The sequence below is a fragment of the Pseudopipra pipra genome, chromosome 6, assembly GCF_036250125.1.
Source record: "Pseudopipra pipra isolate bDixPip1 chromosome 6, bDixPip1.hap1, whole genome shotgun sequence".
NCBI lineage: Eukaryota > Metazoa > Chordata > Aves > Passeriformes > Pipridae > Pseudopipra > Pseudopipra pipra.
Window position 1 is genome coordinate 23,978,341 of NC_087554.1, and position 20,839 is coordinate 23,999,179.

General features: G+C 40.6%; 1 protein-coding gene across 2 annotated transcripts in view; it reads right to left on the reverse strand.

The window, feature by feature from the left end:
* SYT13 (synaptotagmin 13) overlaps positions 1–3,667 on the reverse strand; it is a 21,032-nt gene extending 17,365 nt beyond the window's left edge. The window contains exon 1 of one of the 2 annotated variants that reach the window (XM_064657832.1): positions 3,112–3,667. In XM_064657832.1, coding sequence (XP_064513902.1) covers positions 3,112–3,294 — 183 coding nt within the window. In that variant the 5' untranslated portion in view covers positions 3,295–3,667. The remainder of the gene's footprint in view (positions 1–3,111) is intronic. The other variant, XM_064657833.1, reaches the window with a different exon arrangement.
* Between the last annotated feature and the right edge of the window lie 17,172 nt (positions 3,668–20,839).

A 20,839-nucleotide genomic window follows, 5' to 3' on the forward strand; every position in this document is an offset into this window, starting at 1 on the left:
AAAACACCATACAAGTTTGAGGTATTGCTAGTACAATCTTGTCTTGCTGAAAGTCAGGCAGGCTTTAGTCAGGAAATCCATCAGCACACAGCAACTAAGAGCTCCACTGGGTCTAAATATTCCTCTTGTCTGTCTGCTCTGCAGAACTAGAGATGAGAGACATATGCAAGCACAGTGGGACTAGCCCACCCTCTCTTCCAACTGCATCTGCCTCTGTTTATTATTTTGCTGCCAGCTCTTTTCCCAAGTGCTCTCTGCTAATCCAGTTACACAGCAGTGCCCTATGGAAGTTTTCTTTGCAAATCAGCAGCAGTGTCTTAAATAAAGAGATGAACAGGACAGTTCAGACAGTTTTGTAAAAATGCATGAAAGCAAATACACCAAAAGTAGCAAGGAGGCTGCAACTGACCCTTCAGGGTCCCTGGCCAGTGTCACTCAAAGTGCCAGATATTGTTGCCATTGCTGCATGTGTTTAGGAATCTTCATTCTGCAGGCTTTGCTGAGACTTTGCATATTTACAGCAGTTTTTCATTGTTCTGTAGATATATCTTTGTGTTTGAACTCTTCATGTATGCAGGGCATGTCCACAGGGAGCCTCTGTCTATAGCAAATACAAGCATCGCTGTCATGGGAGACATGCCAAGTGAATAAAATGCAGACTTGCTTCATCTTTCTTTTGTCATCTCTGTTTATCTGAATCAGTTGCCCTGACAGGCTTCAATAATTAAGTATGTCAAACACTGACTAGGACATACTGTGTACTAATGTAGTCAGAAAAAAGTCTCAACAGAACAATTTATCAACATAGACAGAGATGATAAAATTTCATATGCTCCAAACTCAAATTGAGATTCATTCCTTGGAGGTATATAGACTGATTCTGAATCAGTGACAGCATAGGGAAATACATGTTCCTGGCAAGAAAACTGTTTTAATTGGAAAGAATTGCTAAACATACAGAATATGCAAACTAAGAACATTTTGCGCTTTCTGTGACAGAATGTTCACTTGGATGCTATAATTTGTCCAGATTTCTTTAAAAAACTCCAAAGCCAGTAACATTAGAAATAATACTTCAAATTAAAAAGTCTACAATGCTAAAAGAATGCAATCGCTCAGGTAGTAGTAATGCATTGAGGGCAGGTTGAATAATTTGAACCCTTGTTGGTCAAATACTGGAGTAAGTCATGGCAAAACTTGATGAATGTAAAAATATTGTAAGGACCATGACTGAATAGCTGTTGGGTACTTGAGGCTTAATTGGACAATATGGAGACAATGCTTATTTCAGTCATGTAAACAGGATAACTTGCCAGTGGACAAGGTCCAGGGTGGATTAACACTTTCACAAGGTGTTTCCCAAAAGGCGTATAAAAGAAAAGAAGTCCAGTCCAAGGATGGAATTAAAATAAAGATCTGACATGTTTATGAGCTAGATTACAACAACAAAAAGTCTCTTGTAGAAAGAGCCTCATGGTAAAGTTATCTGTGGATAGCGTTGCTCCAGAGAACAGCTATAAAAATTGCTGTACAAAGTGATATGACTGTCAAACTTACACATTTCTCATTCATGTTAACAGTAAACTTGGAAAATCTCAGCATCATTGTACATTCTTATATACAGGCATTGGCAAATCCCCTGTATAAGGTAGAAAAGACAAGAAAGGAGCCTGAAAAGGACAAGACTAAGCAATCAAACAGAAGAAATTCATCCTAAGAAAATGCAAACTGGTACTAGGAGTTATTCACCATACTCATGGATGAAGGCTCAGAATTAGCAGCAATCTCTTGAGAAGTCCTAAACTCCACACAGATGTTAATCCATGGTCAGCAGAGCCTTCCTTCCTCACTTCCCTTTCCCTCTCCAGCAATCACAAGTTCTGGTAATGCCATTCTGTATATCTGCACCAGTTCTTACAATACAGTTTGTAGATTTGGTCATCTTTCCTCAGAATAAACTGTAACAGGAGCACAAAGATGCCTGGTTTCTTTTCTACTAAAAGCCTAAGATTGGAAGCCAAAGAGAGACTGAATATTTAGTTACAAACATTACAGAGAAGTTCAATTAGGACTCCTGCTACACACTTTAGGAAAACAAAAATAGCAGGCAGCTCAAATAATTGAAAGACAAACAAAGACATACAATGGATCACTGGCCCTTGGAATTGGCTATATGGCATAACACTTGGTTAAATGGCTAAGTGAAAGTGAAAAGATGCAGGCAAATACAGATATCAGGAGCAACAGCCAATAGGTAATACTTTCAGAGACTGACCGTAGCTCATGCTAAAGACCATAGTCAACCAAGGAAATCATCTAACATTTCCATTTGAAGAAGACTAAGTATATTAGAAGTGTCCTATAATTTCCCTTGTTCTCTCTTGCACTGAGCTCAGGAGTAAATCAGAGCATTTGGATTCTAACAAGAATAAAAGAGCACACAGGGATGCCTGACATGTTTCATACTCCACATTGCTCTTACAGTAAGTGAAAAAGAAATTCACAATGTCATGAGATTGTCCAGTCATCACAGTCTAGATTCTCACTTGCTTTTTATTGTAATTTCAATGCCTTGTTTTAACTTCTCACATAAATAATTCCCTCAGTTGGAGGGGCAGAGGGAGGAGGAAGAGGGAAGGTTTTCACAAGAAATCAGCTGTTGACAGGGAACTATCCTGTAAGAACTGTAAGATATTTTGAATAGAGTTAAATAGCTGCTATATGAGATCTCAGCAGGAGTCATCTCTTTTTCACAATGCTGCATGCCACCTGGTACAGTCCAGTCTTCTCCTCTCAGTAAATTATTTCTCTTGTGATCTATCTTGACAGCTAAACACCATTTCCAGTCCTTCTCCCCCATTTTTGCCATTAGCAGCTTTCTCTTTGGCAATGAGGCAGCTGTCTCCTGCTCCAGTAATTCTGTGTGTTACCCAGCTCATCTCTGTTTTTCCCTCACTCCTCCTCCCACTAGCATGTTGTTACATCCTGAACACAGTAAGCAGATAAACAGGCAGCATAAATCACATGCTGAGTAGCCTAACAGAGAAGAGTTACATTCCCAACCTCTGCATTTAAGAAAAATAACAGAGTAAATTAGAGACTGTGTCTTACTTGCTGGACTGGCTGAAGCACGCTGGGCTTAGGATTTTCCGTCTCCTCCTCTTGGTCCTTTTCTGAGAGTCCTTTCCCAGGTTGCTTGCATTTGCAGAAGCAGGTGAGACCACAGAGGGCAAGGATGCTAGTTGCAGTCCCTAAGGTAGCCCCCAGGGCTATAACTGGAGCAGACAAAACCATTGTCCTGCGTTGCACAGAACAGAAAGAGCAGAAACCCTGTGACTATCCTACTCCCTGCAAGAGCAGCTCTCCCACATCCACTCCGATTTTTAGCCTGGCTTCATTCTCCTTGGAAGTCTGAAAGCAATTCTGTTGTGCAGAAAAGAAAAGGGACCAATCTAGAGACACAGATAAATCATCCTACCTTTGCTAGGCAACAAGGCTACCTTTCTATCCTGATGATGGAGGTTCTGCTCCAGGTCACATTAAGGAAATAGTGATTGTAGTGCCTGCAATCTCCATGTAACTGCAAACAGGCAGTTTTCATTGAAGCCTGTTCTCCAGCTCCACTGGGAAAAGTCTGATGTGTGATAGAGAGGAAAGACGTCAGCAGAAGGGGCTGGCCTTGCTAGCTAACTCACAGAAAGTGCATCCAAATGTTTGATCAGCTCACTAGCAATATTTCTCAGGCCTGGCTTGCTGATATGCTCAAGAGATTGAATTTTTCTGTTTTAAGGCAAAGATAATGACTGCCAAAAGCTGCTGGCCTGAGAAGCTGTGTTATGATAACATTGCATGATACTCTATAGTCAGAGCAAAGCCTGTGTGAAAGTCAGGCAAAACTTTCTCATTCTTCAGAGGCTGGGAGAACAAACACAGCAAGAATTAAGCACTGTCTCATGCCTCACCACCTTCCCATTAAAGCACAGGCTCTGATCCTTTTGGGGCTGCTTTCTGTAGGATCAATGCAGACCAGTACCTCTATTTAAAAAGACAGCAGAAAATCCTACCAAACAAGACACACTAGTGCATATGCTGCTTCCTCTGGAGGGAATGAGAAAGCAAACAACATATGCTAGATATTACTCATACTGCTTACCACACTGATGTCAGGCAGTGGGCTGGTGAGCACAGGAGAAGAACGTACATGAATAGACCTGAAGGGTTAGATGTCTGTCCCAGTTTTCTCTTGAAATGATGGAGTGGTTATCTTTCACTGACTAATTTATTTTTGCCTTATTTCTCAGAATGCCCAGTTTGGAGAAGAGGATAATAAATGCCATCATTTGATATGTTTTTTGTGCCATGTACAACCCTTTTCTGGGTACTTCACAAGAAGAATCTAGTGGTCAAAAAGGGTTTATAATTCTGGTCACTATATATCTGGGCCGAGTGGAACTAGTAAGCAAGATGCAAAGTATTCCTTATAAGGCTCTGAAAAAAAAAATACTCAGTTCTACTGGGAGTTTCTTTGTCTGTCTAGTTTGGAATACAGTTGATGCCCATGGATCAGGAAAAAAATGAACTACATACAGAGAAATGTTTAGAAATTCATTTTTTTTGATCTTTCTGGAGCTCAGGTTATCCATAATTTTTCTTGACTTTTTTATTTTTTTGATGTTTCATATCTTACCCATGACAACTCACTCAGCCTTTGTTCCATTATAGATAGCGTGTTCACCTCCCTGACAGAAAACTTCCCTCACACATCTGACTCTTACTTTAATTGTTAAAGATTTCTCTGTAACACCGCAGCATCCTAATTGATGCAATGCACATTCCATCATTTTGTCTTCTCCTCACTCTACCACGCTTATTAGACACATCTCACCCCACACTTCCAACCCTCCTGACTCCCCCACCATCAAGAACCAAATCACAACAGATTCCTTAAGCAGAGATAATTCCCCAATAAATTGCTGAGCCCATGGACACTGGTCTTTCAGCTCAGCCCATAGAAGGAAAACCTTGAGCTTTGCCTTCTATCTTTACAAGAACAAAAGATGGGCACACCAGCCTGGACCTCTGGCACATCTCTCGCTGTGCTCAGTAGTGGGAAGAATATCATGTAGAGGGGATTGAGAAATCTGACCAAAGGATCCTTTTGCTTCTTGCTTTTTGTGGCTCAGGAGATTCCAAAGCCTTGAGCAGCATCCTTGTGATTACCTCTTCTGATCTGAATTTTCTCTGCCATGGGTAGACTGTTCCAACAATTTGCTGACTTAGTTAACAATTACTTCATTTAGCCCCTAGCTGAACAGGTGACATTGTAATCATGGTTCCATGAGGTCTTATCTTGAATTTGGGGAATGAACCATGTTGTTATGGACTTCTACCACCACTTAAGAGAAGCAGAAGTGAGAAGAGTCTGAAACATGACAAAAAGAAGAGGCACACTCTTTAGATGCCTTTGATCTCCTCCACAGGATGGGTTCTTCCTAAAAGTGCTAATGAAATCAACATGGCTAGATCAGAGATCCCTGAGATTTGGAAACCATATGAAAAACAAGAAGGTTCTGTTAAGGGTAGAATACAGCGAGAGACGTTTGGAGTGGAGAAGGCATTCAGTCCATTCATGAGATGCAATCTTGATGTGTCTTCTACAGGCTTTTCTGAGAATTATATAAAGGCTGCTTACAATATGCTGTAGAAGGAAGGTCACAACAAAATTTCTCTGTAAGGCAGTAATTTAATAATATACTCTCCAAGATGTTTTCTATCTGCTTATATATGATGATTAAGTTTTCCTTGCCAGAAATTGTATTTGCTGTGAAATGTTAGATGTATAGAATCATTGTCAGATACTATATTTTAATAATAATAGCCTTTTGCTGCTATTGCTAAGAAGACAAAACAGCTCTTGCTAGACATTGAATAGTAGTAGTATGTGAGCTTCTACAAATGACAGGCCAAAAAATTCAGAATTTCGTGTGTGCACTGATGCATGTAACTGGTCCATATACATAATTTAACTGTAGCTTTGGCATGTACCACCACTGCATCTATCTGGCATAGTTTCCTACTTAACATATCTTGTTCTAAAAAATTTGGGCCATAAATGTGTTTCAAAGTCATCTTTTCTCTTGCTTGTTTTAACACCAAATAATTAAATTTCTTCTTATTGTTTAAAGCGGTAGTAGGATAAAATGGGGTCAGGCTAATGACCTTTCTCACTGGCCATTCACACTGAGAGTGTGCAGAATCACATAGCTTTCTTATCTGTCACATCTGCCATTAGAAAGAGACTTGTCAAGGTAGAAAGACGAAAGCCTGTTTTCGCAAGCTAGACTTTAGGGGCAGGTTCAGGCCTGAAAACATATTTTGCAGTCACCCTATCCACATATTTTCTCCAGATTCTGATAGAAGACATGTAAAAGAATGACAAAAGCATATATATGGTTTTCAACTCCTGATATTTCAGACAGAAATATTCTGTGATGACAAAATATAAGGTACCAGTCAACCTTTGGTGCTTATAGATTCTTTGTTTCTGCTGTGATATTTTGGGCCTTTCTGACCATTGGGTCTAAGAAAGAGGCTTTCTCTGAATGAAGACTTGATAGTACAGATCACATGGAGAATTACAAGAGCTTTTGTATCGCCTGGCTGTAGTTCATACTTTACCAGGAAAAAAAGGCTCTTAATGTAATTGCCAATCACTTGAATAAGAAGGTGAGGTATTTGCAATTTTTATTCTGGTAATTGAAGACACAAATTAAAGTTCCAAAATCCATCACTACCAGAAGGAAAAGCTGACATACATCTGAATGAAAGATGGTTGCAGACTACTTTCCTTGGCTCAGCCCACTCCATCCAGGGCTGGGATGGAGTATCATAGGCACTGTTTCTCACTGAGGCTTTTCACCAGGCAGAAGTGTGAGTTAACAGATGGAAATGGGAAAGGAAGTTGTTTTGGCATTTTTTTTATTTTCCCAGGGAAATCCTTGTGACAGTCAGATTTAGCTTGAAGGTGTAAGCTCATGTTTTCACTTGTGTTGACTTGTTATGTGATTCTGTGCTACAGAAATGGAACAGTTTGAACAGGATGGTGGTCTAAAATAACTTTCTGGATCATAGCAAGGTATTTATACCACCCAATTTTGGGCACTGAAATAGCTGGTTATTAAAAGAAGACCACATATGGCTGTCATGCATTTTGTTTAATAAGTAAATGAAGCATCATGAAAACAAAAGTGAAGGTAAAAGGCTTGTGCTGGCAATAACTCTATCTAACTCCTTATGCTTTTGCATGCTTGCTGCCTCAGATTGAAAAAGCTTTAAGAAAGGAATTCTGTCTTCCTCCAAGTGGTGAAGTATTTCTCCACCAGATGGTGAAGTATTACAAACCACTGAAATAGTCCTCTGCAGTGCTATTAAGACAAAGCAGTTGTCTACATATTCATAGGCAAAAAGAAAACAAAGAAGGAAGATTTGTGAGAGGAGTGTGGGCTTGGTCCCTCCATTACTGTCACTGAAACATACCCATAGATATAAATCAAATAAATGAACTAATTAAGGGAAGAACAAAGAATAATTTTCTAAAAGGAAGATACACAATGATCAACCTCAAGAAAATAAGCTTCAAGCCATGCTGCTTCAGCTGGTGTTAATGGATATAGAACTCCTGAAATCTCCGGACTTCCAGGACTACCTGCCAGCTGTGTGTAGTCTTTTGCCACACTGCTACCCTTAGGATGATGGTAAGGATTTAGCACACAAAAGGACACAGCTAGTTGCATGCATACACTGTAGGGTTTGTGGTTAATGATTCTGCTCTAGCACACTACACTGTCCTGAGACCAATATCTGAGGAATTCAAGAGATCCATGGAAAAAATATAACTGTCTACTTGTTTCAGGAGGCTGCCGTGCAGCCGCTATCATCTGTAAGTACTGTAAACCTGACTGTGGTATGTCTCTTGCTTTCCTAGTGGCAACATTGGATGAATATTTCCAGAGGATAGGACACTCAGTACTAGAAAATAGGGAGAAGGGACCAAAGAGCAAAAATGGTCAGGAAGGATAGTGTGATCTACAGGAGGGTAACAGAAAAAAACATTGGGCAAAAATAGGAAGGGTCTGTAACATCAGAACTGGGCATTGGTGTGACTGTCGTAGAAGGATGCTGCACCCTGCTCTGTTCAGCAGAGCACCAAGGCATTGGGAAAATTGGAGGGAGTTCAGGAAAGCTCCACATGAATGAATAAAAGAGTGGAATACAGTGGATGAGAGTGTGATTCGGAAGGTCAGTTTATTATTGAGGAAAAGGCTAAGGGGTGTCTTGGTCAAAAATCCTTAAGTACCCAGTTGTGAAATTAACCTTTGATGATAGAGGTCTTCTTCTGTTGAGCAAACAGTGCGTTACCAGGAGCTAATGGCGAGAAGCTGATGGCAGATAAACTCAGAGTAGAAACGTTGCAGATTTTCAACAATGGGCATCGTTTCAGTGGGAGCAATATCTGAGGGATTGTAGAGGGTTGTCCATCATGGGTAGTTTTGAAATCAAGACTAGTGTTGTACATCTTGTTTTTATGGGACTATTTTCATTCAGTTATGAGCTACACTGATGTTGAACCACCAATGACACCTCCAGTATGGTGTCCTCTGTTGTTCCATGTTTACGTAGGCCCACTTGAGATGTGAAGAAAGTATTAATGTGTGAGGCAAGTTTTTAAAAAAATCACAGTTTAAGATTAAGAGCATCAAAGGGCCAGCTGCAAAGAGAAAAGCAGCTGTGCCTTAAAACATCACATCACACCACAAATCCCAGAAGAAAAACTATGTCTGTGCTTTACCAGGTGAACTGCCTTAGTGTGAAGTCTCAACACCTCAGTAATGGAGACTCTGAAAGAAAATATCAGCTCCAGCTCAGGACAGACCTGGATGAAAGAAAGAAAAAGAAATCACTGCAAATGTAATAGAGTGTTGTTCAGTGATGTGGCAAACAAAAGGTGAAGTGCGAGCCCAATTGGCAGGTGAAGTTAAGCAAAAGATTAAATGCTTTCCTAAATGGTGGAGGGTATCTTGCTGAGAGCAGATAACAACTCAGATAGGTATTCTGCTTCTCCATCAAACTCTGCTAATTTGCTATGGAAAATCCAAGAAAATAATACTCGTTTTGTGCCTATGTCGATTTCATCTGCCTCTTGTGACTGAAGAAGCAGAGCTGATTTCTGTGCAGGTAGTTCCGCTGCAAGTATACGTTTATTTCTAATAGATTTATTTTTTTTTTTTAATAATCACAGGAGGTATGAGAAACTTCAAAACCTTCTGAAGTGCCTGACTCCAGATTGCACATGGTGTATTTGTGATAAACTGCTGCCTCCTAGAGGTGACAATGTTTTTCTTAAGTTTCTGTTGAGAGATCACTAACATGCTAGAGTTTCAATTTTTTGCAGCTCCAATGGTGCAAAGGATATTTTGCAGAGAAAAGCATTGGGATTTCGTACTTTTAGTTAAAAATATATCTCTAGCTATGTTAAGGCTGCAAGGCCAGGAAATTCAAGAATTATTGTTGCTTTAGTTTTATCCACTTCCATGTCAGCCTTGTCTTTAAACCTTTAAGTATAGGATAACAACATTTTATTTCCAAATGAACTGTGAATAGTTTGATAAGATGCTTAACAAAAGGTTAAGTGGGAGCCCAATTGGGCTGATAATGAATCAGGGTTATATACTGAAAGAAGCTGGGTTTTATGTGTGTCCATCTCCCTCCAGTGAAGGAGTAGATAAAGAAAAATATGATTCCAGATTACTGGCTGATATTACAGTTTAAGCAGCTGGAAATAAACATAATAATTACATGAGGGTTTTTTTCTAATTTAGTGTACATTCATCTGGGTGTCCTGTGGACTGACTCACACAAAGAGCTGAATATTCATTTCAGCGGCAAAATTCCATGGGAGTCATGCTGGAACATATGCAGCACTGTGCAACATTCTGGAAAAAAATAACCTGCAGCAGGTCTCTAGGAGGTACCATTGTGTGAGAAAGCCCAAGAAGGCAAGCAGTCCTTATGAACTTGCAGCAGAGCTTGGAGGCTGTGTCTTCCACCTTGCTGTGCTCCTCGTCCCACTGCCTCTCAGACTGCAGATACCACTGTCACTGTGGAAGAAACTTTCACAGAAAGATAGGGAAAACTCATAAAAAAGTCTGTTGTGTTTTTCACTGAAGTTCAAGAATCAAACTAGCAACAAAAGCAGTGTCTGCTTTTGTGTGAGTTAATTGCATTTTTGGAGCAGATGGACTTTCCCTTAAATGTTATATGCAGCTCTTGCCTCTCCAATCTAAAATAGGATGTCACCAAACAAAGAAAAATCATAGATGAATTAGAAAGGATGACTGAAGGTGTGGAACAGGTTCTGTGAACTACAGCTCCTCAGCCATAAAAAGAGATACTGCAAAGGAAGAAGAAAGAGGTCTTTAAAATCCTGCAAGTACAGGGAAAACTGGCTAGGGATCAACTTGCCAAATCCAGTATAAGGACTACAGGGAGGATTCAAGCAGGACTCAAGATCAAAACAAACAAGGGGGAAGTATCCTATATGTTTGCCCTGTTCTGAGGTGCTTTTCTAGGCAGCCACTTTTGGCCCATGCCTGACAGAGGACACAGAGGACACAGGCCTGTGGTCTAATCCTGGGTGGCTATTCTAGAAAACATCACATGCCATACAAATTGTATTTCCTACATTTTAGGTAAAATCCTGAGAATCAGCGTAGTTTTTTGGAAATGTTATTTTGAGTCACTTATGTAAAGTAACAGTTTGGCAGCAGCTGCTGGTTTCTTATTGTTTACTTCCATGTTTCCTTTGAGTCTCAGTCAAAGTTTTCATGTATTCCCTCCCTCTGTCAAAGCAGCACAGATAGGAAGCCACAGTAAACAGACTGGGAACTGACCTGCTCTGTTTAGTTGCTCACTGTGTTTATTGGGCTCTTTTGCTGGGTACCCCAACCAGTAGAAGCTGCAAGTACCTCAGCAGTGGTAGTTCTTAGTGCCTAATGATGAATGACTTTTACTCCTTTTAATATCAAGAACACTTCAGGAACATTTTTTCCTTAAGATGACATTTCTTGACCTTGTATCTTGTTCCTTGACATAGAGACAGAGAACAAAGAGAAGGAAATAATTGGAGATAAGAAAGATTCACAGTTGCTTGTTCTGAACTCGAGAAATTATATTCTGTTCATATTCACCTCTAGCTATTCCTTGTGACCCACAAGATTCTGTCTGGCTTTGGAATATTTTCTATTACACTGATGTACGAATTTTAGCCAGCATTCTGATAAAATGAGTTGGCACATATGACCATGTAGCCAGACATTCCAGTCAAGAGAAAAACACCCTCTACAAAAACAGCCTTTTCAGAAAATAGCCTCCAGCTATCGGGATAGATACCTTCCACTGAGTTTACTGACACTGAGTTAACTGCAAAAAGTGGTATGGGTCCATGCTTATGGTATCCCTACTCCTCTACTGTTGTGATCTGCCTGACCTCCATGCCTTCATTTGAAATAGCTGAGACTGGGTATTGGTTTTGTTGTCTGCAGAAATATTTGCTATGTTTAGCTTTTCAGATTGAGATCACAGTGAGAACTGACCTCATGCTGGTCAAATTTGACAGGTAATTACTACTCAGAATCAATGTTGTCCAGTGCAAAATAGAGCAATATGTCTTTCACACTTTACACTACTGCTAGTGCTTTTATTGACAGCTTTGCAGTCAGGCCTAATCCAAATGATCTTGAGATAGCCACCACCTCCAGGATTTAGGCACTTCTGTAGTGGAAAGCACAGGGGCATTGACTGTATTTGCCCCAGAGGGCTGCACTTGCTTTGTACACAACTTTCAATCTCCAAAATAGTTGAGGCAGAACCTTCCCCTAACATAAGACTTAAGTTACCCTCCCATGTGTGCTCCTTTCAATAGCTCTAGGGAATTGTTTTCTTCGTTTTCATAACTGCCCAAATTACACTTCAAAGGACTGTCCTCTCCCCAGTGGGCTCCATGACTTAAAGTCCTGTGTCCTCACCTGTTTCCTAGGCACTCTCAAAGCTCCAGAGTAAATTGTCTTCTAGCTGCAAAACTGCAAAGGGGGTCAGAGGCTCTTCCCTGGTAAAGTAGGAGGAAACCTAACAGTTAAAGTGAAGAGTAAAACCCTTAGTGCAAATTCCCTTATTTGACTCAGTTGTTCCTACTCTGGTTTCCACAGTCTCTGCATCACTGCTGTGCTTACACTGACCAGCTCACTCTGTCCTCTTCTTCCTGGATACCTTTGTGACTTTTGAAACTCCGTTATATCCTTCCTCTACTTTCATAAACTTTTCTCTCCTCTTTCTGTTCTTACTGTTCATTTTGTAGGTCTTCTTCTCTTTCCCTCACCATATGAGAATCCATTATCTATTGAGAAGAGAGATGATTCTTCTTCCTCTATACCTTATCTTCACCTAATCTTTTCCTGATCTATTCCCACTGTCATATTTCGTAAACAGATTACAGATCCCATACCAACACCTGACTGATCTGTTTTCTTACAATGTGAAATCTTGGGTTGACAACTGATGACTTCTCCCAAGAGACTTCAAATGAGCTTAAGTCTAACATGGCAATACTAAAACTCATGATGTTCCCATGCAAGTTGCCTTCACCATCTTCTGCCACATCACTAGTTACATATAAAAAACACTTATCACTCAAGCCCATACATCTTGTATGTCCCTAGCATGACACACATATATCACATCAACAGCAGTTTGCACTTTCTTGGTCACTGTCAGGCTCTTCTTGCTGTCTGTGCAGCCTAGCTCCTCTGAAGTACAAATTCTGCTGAAGGTGTTTCATGGCATTATCAGATAAAAATATGTAATAAAGTTTAAATCACACCAAATCTATATTTTAGGAGAGAAAGAGTTTTTGTTCCAACAACGTTTAAATTTTGCATTTCACCTAAGTTGTGGCAAAGACATTAATCTTGTGTCAAAAATTCTGTTCAAAGTTGAGACACACTTGGTACCAGACAGTAGGAGGGAAAGGTCAGCCCCTGTCTCTAGAACAGGAACAGTTGTGTAATCTTCAGTGGTTTCATGACAAGGTGTGTAGGAGAGATGGCTGCCTACAACTTTCCCGGTTTGGCTTGCTCTGCACAGATCAGGTCACAGAAATGATCAAGACACAAAAACCACACTATGATTCAGACTTCACTGGTTTTGGTTTTTTTTATAACAATCATGTAAATGGTCTAAGCATCCTGAAAATCTTGGTAAGGTTGTTCCAGACACAGTGGAATGCACGGTGCCTACTAGATCATACTAATGACCCTAAGAGGAAGATCCCAAACCCCCTTCATCTCATGTCACAGCCAGAGAAAAGACAAGGCACAAAATATCAGCCTCTGCAAAATGTGGTACCACATACACACACATTGTAATGCTGTACTCTGCAGCAATGCCCAAGTAGACTAGGTGAGAAGGAGCTCAGAAAAAATTATAGCTTGATCTTCTAAACCAGGTTTCTGGCATGTCATGAGAAAGGAGAAAAACCTTTTGCCTCTGTTGCCACAAGAAGGGGAACTCTTCCGATCATGACAATGATCTCGATCTCTGGCAAAATCAGAAATTCGGCAGCTAGAGCGATCAGAAGACTAAATGAGGCTGCAGTTACCAGGTGGCAAATATTGCCAGTCCTTTCTCATAATACATAATTAGCACATGGCAGCCCCTCACCACTGCCTCTGCCCAGTGATGCTGCTGATGGACAGGAGAGGGTGCAGGGCCTGGACCTCAGTTAGGAGTAGGTCTCCCTCCCTGTGTCCTGTAACATTAGGAAAGGTGAGGGGCACAGAATGCAGATGAGAAGCTACTCACAAGCAGACATTAAAAGGGTGGCAGTATCCCATTTTCTCCCCGTTTTTTCTGTCACTCCTTTCGAATCTGTCCAGGTGAGCACATTCAGACATTAGTGGAGGACTGCAAAGAAGTGGAGAAGTGAAGAAGTGCTTCTCTTTTCCTAGACTTGGTTTGTTAATCCTAGCAAGTGATTGATAGCAAAGATGTATGTATAAGCAGCAGAAAGTGAAGAATTTAGGTGGAAATACTGCTTAATGTAAGACTACTCTAAATTACCCTAGGATAGCAGTCAAACCATGTGCTATAATAACCATATACTGGAGTGTGAAAAAGATATCGTTGTCTTATAACAGCTTATAATATGGGATAAGTGTCTTCACTGACAGCAAAGAGCATCCCCATTAATTTCAGTTTGTGAGTGCTTTAATCAACTATACCCATACTTGAACAGGATATGCACATGGTGCTGCTCCTGTGAGGACCAGTAGGTCAGCAAGTGTGCTGCCCAGTTAGTTACATGACTTTGAAAAAAATGAAAATTTTTCTGCTTAAAGAGGTTCACTTGGTCATTTGATACATAAAGAGTTTTTTCTATTTGCATTTTACTTTTCTTTTTAGTTATGTCATCACATAAACCAGCGCTTAGTCCTTGTTTCTTTGACAGATCTTAAGATATCAGAATTACAATGGTCCAAGGCTACAGCCATAACTCCTATAATGGCAGGCCACAGAGACTGCCTCTATGGCCCTCATAAATTCTTGGAGAGACGAAATCCACATTCTTTTCTTCTTTTTATGATGGTCCAAAATGAGTATCACGTGGTCCTCTCTCTATTCTAGATCAGAAGAGATTATCAGAATAAAGAAAGTAATAAATTCTCCACCCTTCTCTCATTTGCAAAGACTAACCACTTTGAATATTCCATATTACACGCTTTTTCAGTTTCCTAAAAAAGATTTACTTCTGTAAAGGAGAAATACAAATATCCTCACAAATAGTTTTTATGACATTTCTTATCAGAAATACAAGGCAGATACTTGTGTAAAGGATGGAAGTAGACGTCTAAGTAGAAGCTTTCTCAGAGTGATTGACCTTGATTTGTTGCTGAACTCACATTATATCATTTGCAGATACACAACAGAACCATCCTGTAAAAAAAACCAGAGCTGCGGTTCAAATCTTCCAGTACAAATAAATGATTTTCCTGCATACAAACCTGTGAACTGAGAGCCAAAGCTGAGTTCACTAAGGAGAATTGAAACTATTAGCAAAGATGAATCTAAAGCCAAAAGGCTAGACTTGAAAGCCCTCACATTAAAGTTTGGCCATGCATGCTTCTATCAGCTAATTAGATAAATCTAAAATAAGTTAAATATGAAAACATAGATAGGCTTTTCACTTCAGTAGAAGATCTCAAGGCAACCTCTCTAATATATTTCAACTGCACATTCTCTAAGGAGAGGGACGTGTTCACTGAGCAACAGAGGGAACACTGGTACGGGCTTGAGAACTGGTAATTGTAGGTAATATGTCAATGTGCCTTTAATGTGTTCAGTAACTAATGGCATAGTCACTGCAGAGGAGCAGAAAAGAAAGGCTCCTATGGAAGCCTTTTCCTTAATGTAATCACAGCTGTAAGCTAAGGTTAATGTAGCCACAGCTCCCCTGGGAAACATCACAGATAGATAGGTCATGGTTTGGGTAGCAGCTATCCTCTGTTCCTTGTTAGGTCCACTCTTCAAAGGAATGGCGAAAGCACCAGACTGGCACCCTCCTCCTCCAGCATCCTTCAGGCCCGAGGAAAGCTCTGAAATTCCTGGTGACTTGAAGAAAATCAGTAGTGGCGGGGGCGGGGGGAGGGGGGGAGGGAAGAGAGGCACAGGGACATGTATGCATTCATCTCCTGTGCAGAAAAGGGAAAAATTTTTCTTTCCATATGGAAGAGCTGGAAGGGTAAATGCATAATGGTGCATTTTTTTGCATGTGCTGCTAACAGGAGCCGTAGCACAGCACAAAGAAAGAGGAAATCTTGTGCTGCTTGAGGAACAGGCAGCCCTCAGAAACTGAGAGAATATGAAGGGTGGTTTTCCTGTGTGACAGATGACATGGTTAAATCTTGAGTTGCAGTTGTAGATTTTAAAACATTAATTATTTCTTTGTATAAGCTAAACCACAGCAATGAGAGGTGGTTAGCTCAGGCCAAGGCTGCACTGTGCAAACTGCCTCAGGGACTGTTTGATAACATGGAGCAGGGAAGCCTTCGGCCTCCCACCCTTCCTCCCCTACTCACTGGCATCTCTGCTGGCACTCCTCTAGCCTTCCTAGCATCAAACCTGCTCACCCAGTCACCCTCCCTGCCATCCCCAGCTCTGCTGCAGCACCTCTGTCCAACCTGAGGGGTGGCAGACCCTGCTGGTCCAACCTGGATCCTAGGTCCCCAGGCCAGACCATGCCCCTCAGTCTGTCTATCTGAAACCCACCAGGTTTTGCTTAGATGCTCACAACAGACCCCTAGCAAAACACACTGCTGGCTGGAACCTACGCTGTGTTGGTTATAGTGGTCAAAGCTGTCAGAGATCAAGGGCTGCTTCTTTGGAGGCAAATGCTCTCTTTTACAAAAGGTTTCAGAAACATCAAGCAGATTCTTTTTTTTTAATAACTTGAAGTTTATTGTCAGATAATCTTTCCAATGTTAATATTCAGTCACTATTATCTGCCCAGATATCATGTCTCTCAAAACAAGACAGGGACTGTAACAGCTATGCTTTAACTTTTCCTAAAATACCTTTCTGTGGATCCAGATAAAGTCAGAAGTAGCAGGGGAAGGTGTCTAAACTCACCTACCCAGTAGGCATGAGAGGAGCTAGAAATTATCCTCCCAGAAGAGGAAGCAAAGCCACACACTGACCTGGTGAATGGGTGTAATTCACAGCGAGGCTCACTTTGCACAGGGAACTGGCATTCAGAAAAGCACAGTAAGACTAAAACTGTCTTCTCAAGACTCCAAATTGAAATATTAAAAAATCCTGCCGAGAGGACAGTTGGGAAGCAAGTAAGTGAATAACAACCAAAGATATTGAGACAGGTGGCAGAGACAGCCCCTCTGATGAGGTACAAAGGAAAAAAAGTCGGTGAAGTGCGGCCAGCTGATGGTATTCGAGAGAGAGAGACATTGACCAATCACCACTGAACTCTTTATCAGGCAGATCTGTGTGCAGTAGAGTCAGAGATGTGCTTCTCACTTACAGCACACAGTCAGTTCCCATGCACTCAACTGAGAGGCAGACACGAGAGGACATTTTGTTTCCCTTAGCTAAACTGCCAAGGAAGCACTTGCAAGGGAAACTTTCATGCCACGGTTTATGTAACCAAAAGCTACCTTTCGATAATGGGACACACTTGCTCAGGGGAGATGAAACCAAGCAGGGGAGCTGGCTGGCATTGCACAACCTGTCACAAGGAGACCTCCACAGTGCTATACCTGCAGCTGGGGCAGCACTGGGTGATGGCATGTCTCCCTTCAGAGGACAGAGAGACCAGAGATAACCCCAGGCACCGCTCAAACAGCTTGCACCTTACCCCATCACATGGATTCCTTTGCAATCAGCATAACATTGTTCTGCGGGCTGGGAACATCATGTAAAACCTTTGATCCATCCTTGCTTCACCTAAGGGCAGCAGACAAATCAGATGGCTTCTCCTGATAAAAGAAAGGAATATGTTGGGGTTTTTTTTCAAGACAATCAGAAGTTCATTACTAGAGTTGTTCAAATTAAAGTTCCAGTTTCATTACTTCCGTTCCCCTTCCTCAGCCCAAATAGTCGTTGGATCATACATCATTATAAATGCTAGTTTAATTGCTAAATCATTCTTTGCTAAAATTGGCCTTGAAATCTGATTTTGAAATTCAAATCAACTTGTTTTCAACTTTTATTTTAGAAGTTACAATGGTGTGACTATTCCAACTTGTTTCTTTACTAGTTTGGGGTTTTTTTCTAACTGCATATTTTTCTTTTTTGAAGAAGAATCCCTTGCAAAAACAGAAATATTTTTCTTCATTGTCCTTCTTCTTCTGATGACAGACTGTTCAAAGTGTCTAGGTTTGGCTCTTTGAATAGAAACGTGACTAATAAATAGTAAACCAGTGTTCATCATTTAGGTTTGAGTTCTTTTGACAAACACTGTCAGGGCTTGGACAGCTGCTGGTGCTAGTCATTAATATCATGAAGGATGTGTCAGTGTTCTGCGAAAGAATCTGCAGGCCATGCAGACTCATTGTTACAGGTGGTGTTAACAATGACATGAGAATCCCTCAGGAGCCCCTCAAAAATTGAAAGCATAACAGGAAGTGGAATAGGAATCATGTTGATCAACTCTAGGTCTTTTCTGGGAGGTAGGATCCAAAGAAGAAGTGTAGGGAGGGAACAAGTGAATCTATGGATTCAACAAGTATGGTCTTGGACATTGGAAAATAGCTTCTAACTGCACTCTACCTTGTCTAGAGTTGTCTTTTATAACAAGTCTTAGTCTTCTATATAGGGACTCGAAGTCTAAGCTGGTTACTTGTGAAACCCTCAGAAGCTGTCAGCGCATCAATAATAGTCTCAACCAGCAAAGTGCAGTACTGAATGACATGATTCCACTAAATTATCCACTCCTAATCACTGCACCACCAAAAAAGTACAGACAATTTGATATGAATTGTAATTGTAAAACCAAGAAGGGTTGAATAATTAGACTAAAGGGCAGAAGGTCCTTTAAGCCAGGACAGAGAAAGCTTGTGTGAGGACTGATTTATATCTGAAAAGTATCTGATCATAAGGACACCACAGAAAAGGAAGTGATTTCTATGTGATAAGGACACTTGGAATTAGCGAGAGTGAGACAAAAAGCACTGAGCTGAAAGCATTGCACAGGAGCAGACTTCCTGGCCAGAAGACTGGGTTTCAAAATGAATGAACCCAGAGTGGAAACCAGAATTTCTTTTCCAGATGAAAGTGAGCCAAAATACTCAAATGCTGCACAAAGCAGATATTCCTGAGAAATAATACTGAGCAATTCTATCTAAAATAATATATTCTTGATTCAGATTTGTCATTAACCTCAGACTGTATATATAATTGCATAGTGTTTGTTTGTGTGATGCCAATCCACAGCAATTTCAGTTGTGTGTTTTGGCCCATATTATTGCTTCAGTGGTTGGTTTTGGTAAAGCCAGATGATTTTAAACCTTTAAGATTAGTTAGTATCTTACCATGAATCAATTATGATAGCTATCACATAACTTCCATAAGCTGTTCAACGTAAATATTTCTATTTTCTTAGTTCCTGGAATTATTTTTTCCCCTGCATTTTGCAACATAGCAATTAGTAGCAATTAGTGCAATTTCTTTTTGTAATTAGATCTTGAAAGTTTACATTATATTTTGGAAGCTACTTACAGTGAAAGACTTCAAAGAGAATAACTGTATTACACATGACTAAATGACACATGACAGCAAAATCTGAAAGATTTCTACAGAAGTGTACCTTTTATATATCTGCTCTATTGATTTTAACTATGTCTACTTTGTAGTGAATTCCCACATGCAACATAAGAGAAAATAAATTTTTTTCATTGGTATGTCTGTGTATTATTTTCTTGGTTATGCCTACAGATCTCTGCAAACCACCCTATGCCCTCAGGCATAACTCCAAGTTTCTTAGTGGTTATTCATAAGCAGTAATCTTTTTGCTGAGAGACTCCTTGCAGACTATGACACTGTCCAAGTACTTCTTGACATTTCATCTGCTAATCATTGTTCACATCTTCAAAATCTGTGTCGTCCCTAATGTCCACCAGAAAATGGGTTATACTGACAGAAAACTAGGGTTTGACAAAATTTCCCACATGCTTTTCTTCTACACATGCAAAGACAGCTTTTTTTTACTAAGCCCCAGTTTGGTTCCTAAAGGTTCAAAACAATTTCTGTGGCACTTTTTCTAATAGAGGTACCAGCTTTACTCTATGCAGTCTCAATAAATTAGGTGGTGAAAACAGGTCTGCTGACAACACCTCCCCCGTGAATTCCACATGTAGGAAAATAACGAAATATTTAATCTAAATATCAGTCACAAACCAAAGCTGGTAAAGTCTTCAGGACTGGCAGCAGCCATGAGTGCCAGCACTCCCCCTCGCTCTGTCTGTACTTTGCCAGCTGCAGCATTTACAGCCGCATTCTTGATCGGAACAGCAACCTCCCCCATCAGCACTAGTTGTTAGCTTACTGAAAACATGGCATGCAGCAATTTATTTGATGAACCTTTTAGTATGTCAACATATTAACATGTCAGGGTAAAATGTGCAGCATCATTTTTGCCAGCCCAGTTCCCTCACTCTTTCCTGAGCACAAGCAGCTAATCAGTCATTCAGGGGGCTGTAGTATTTTCCCAAGAGCATGCTGCGAAGGTTACCAACCTTCCCAACTTGCTTTTTAAGTTTGTTTTATGCTGTCACTACCTCTGATCCTTGCTTTTGTTCCTGGACTGGTTTTCCCTGAGAATGGTCTGATCTTTCCTTTTCCTCCCCTAAGCTCTAGTGGAAGCAGATTATGTGCAAACCTCATTTTATGGTGTGGTTTTGGTATGGTTTTAACATACCACAGTATCTGGCATCGCGGACTTTTGTTTTGCCCTTGTGTTGAGTGAGAAAACCAGAGAACCATTCTAGCACTGCAGACCAGAGCCACACAACTTTGCTTCAGCTCAAGGAAGATTTTCATCCCTCTGAAACACAAATACAAAACCAAAAAAAGGCACATAACTGCTTAGTGAGAACATTTATATGCACAAAGGACACACAAACTGCCTATGTCAGCAGGATTAACATGCTGACAATAGTTGCTTGATCTTTGCTCTTTCATGGTCACAAGGACCATGTGCTACCCTGCTGTTTACTATCCG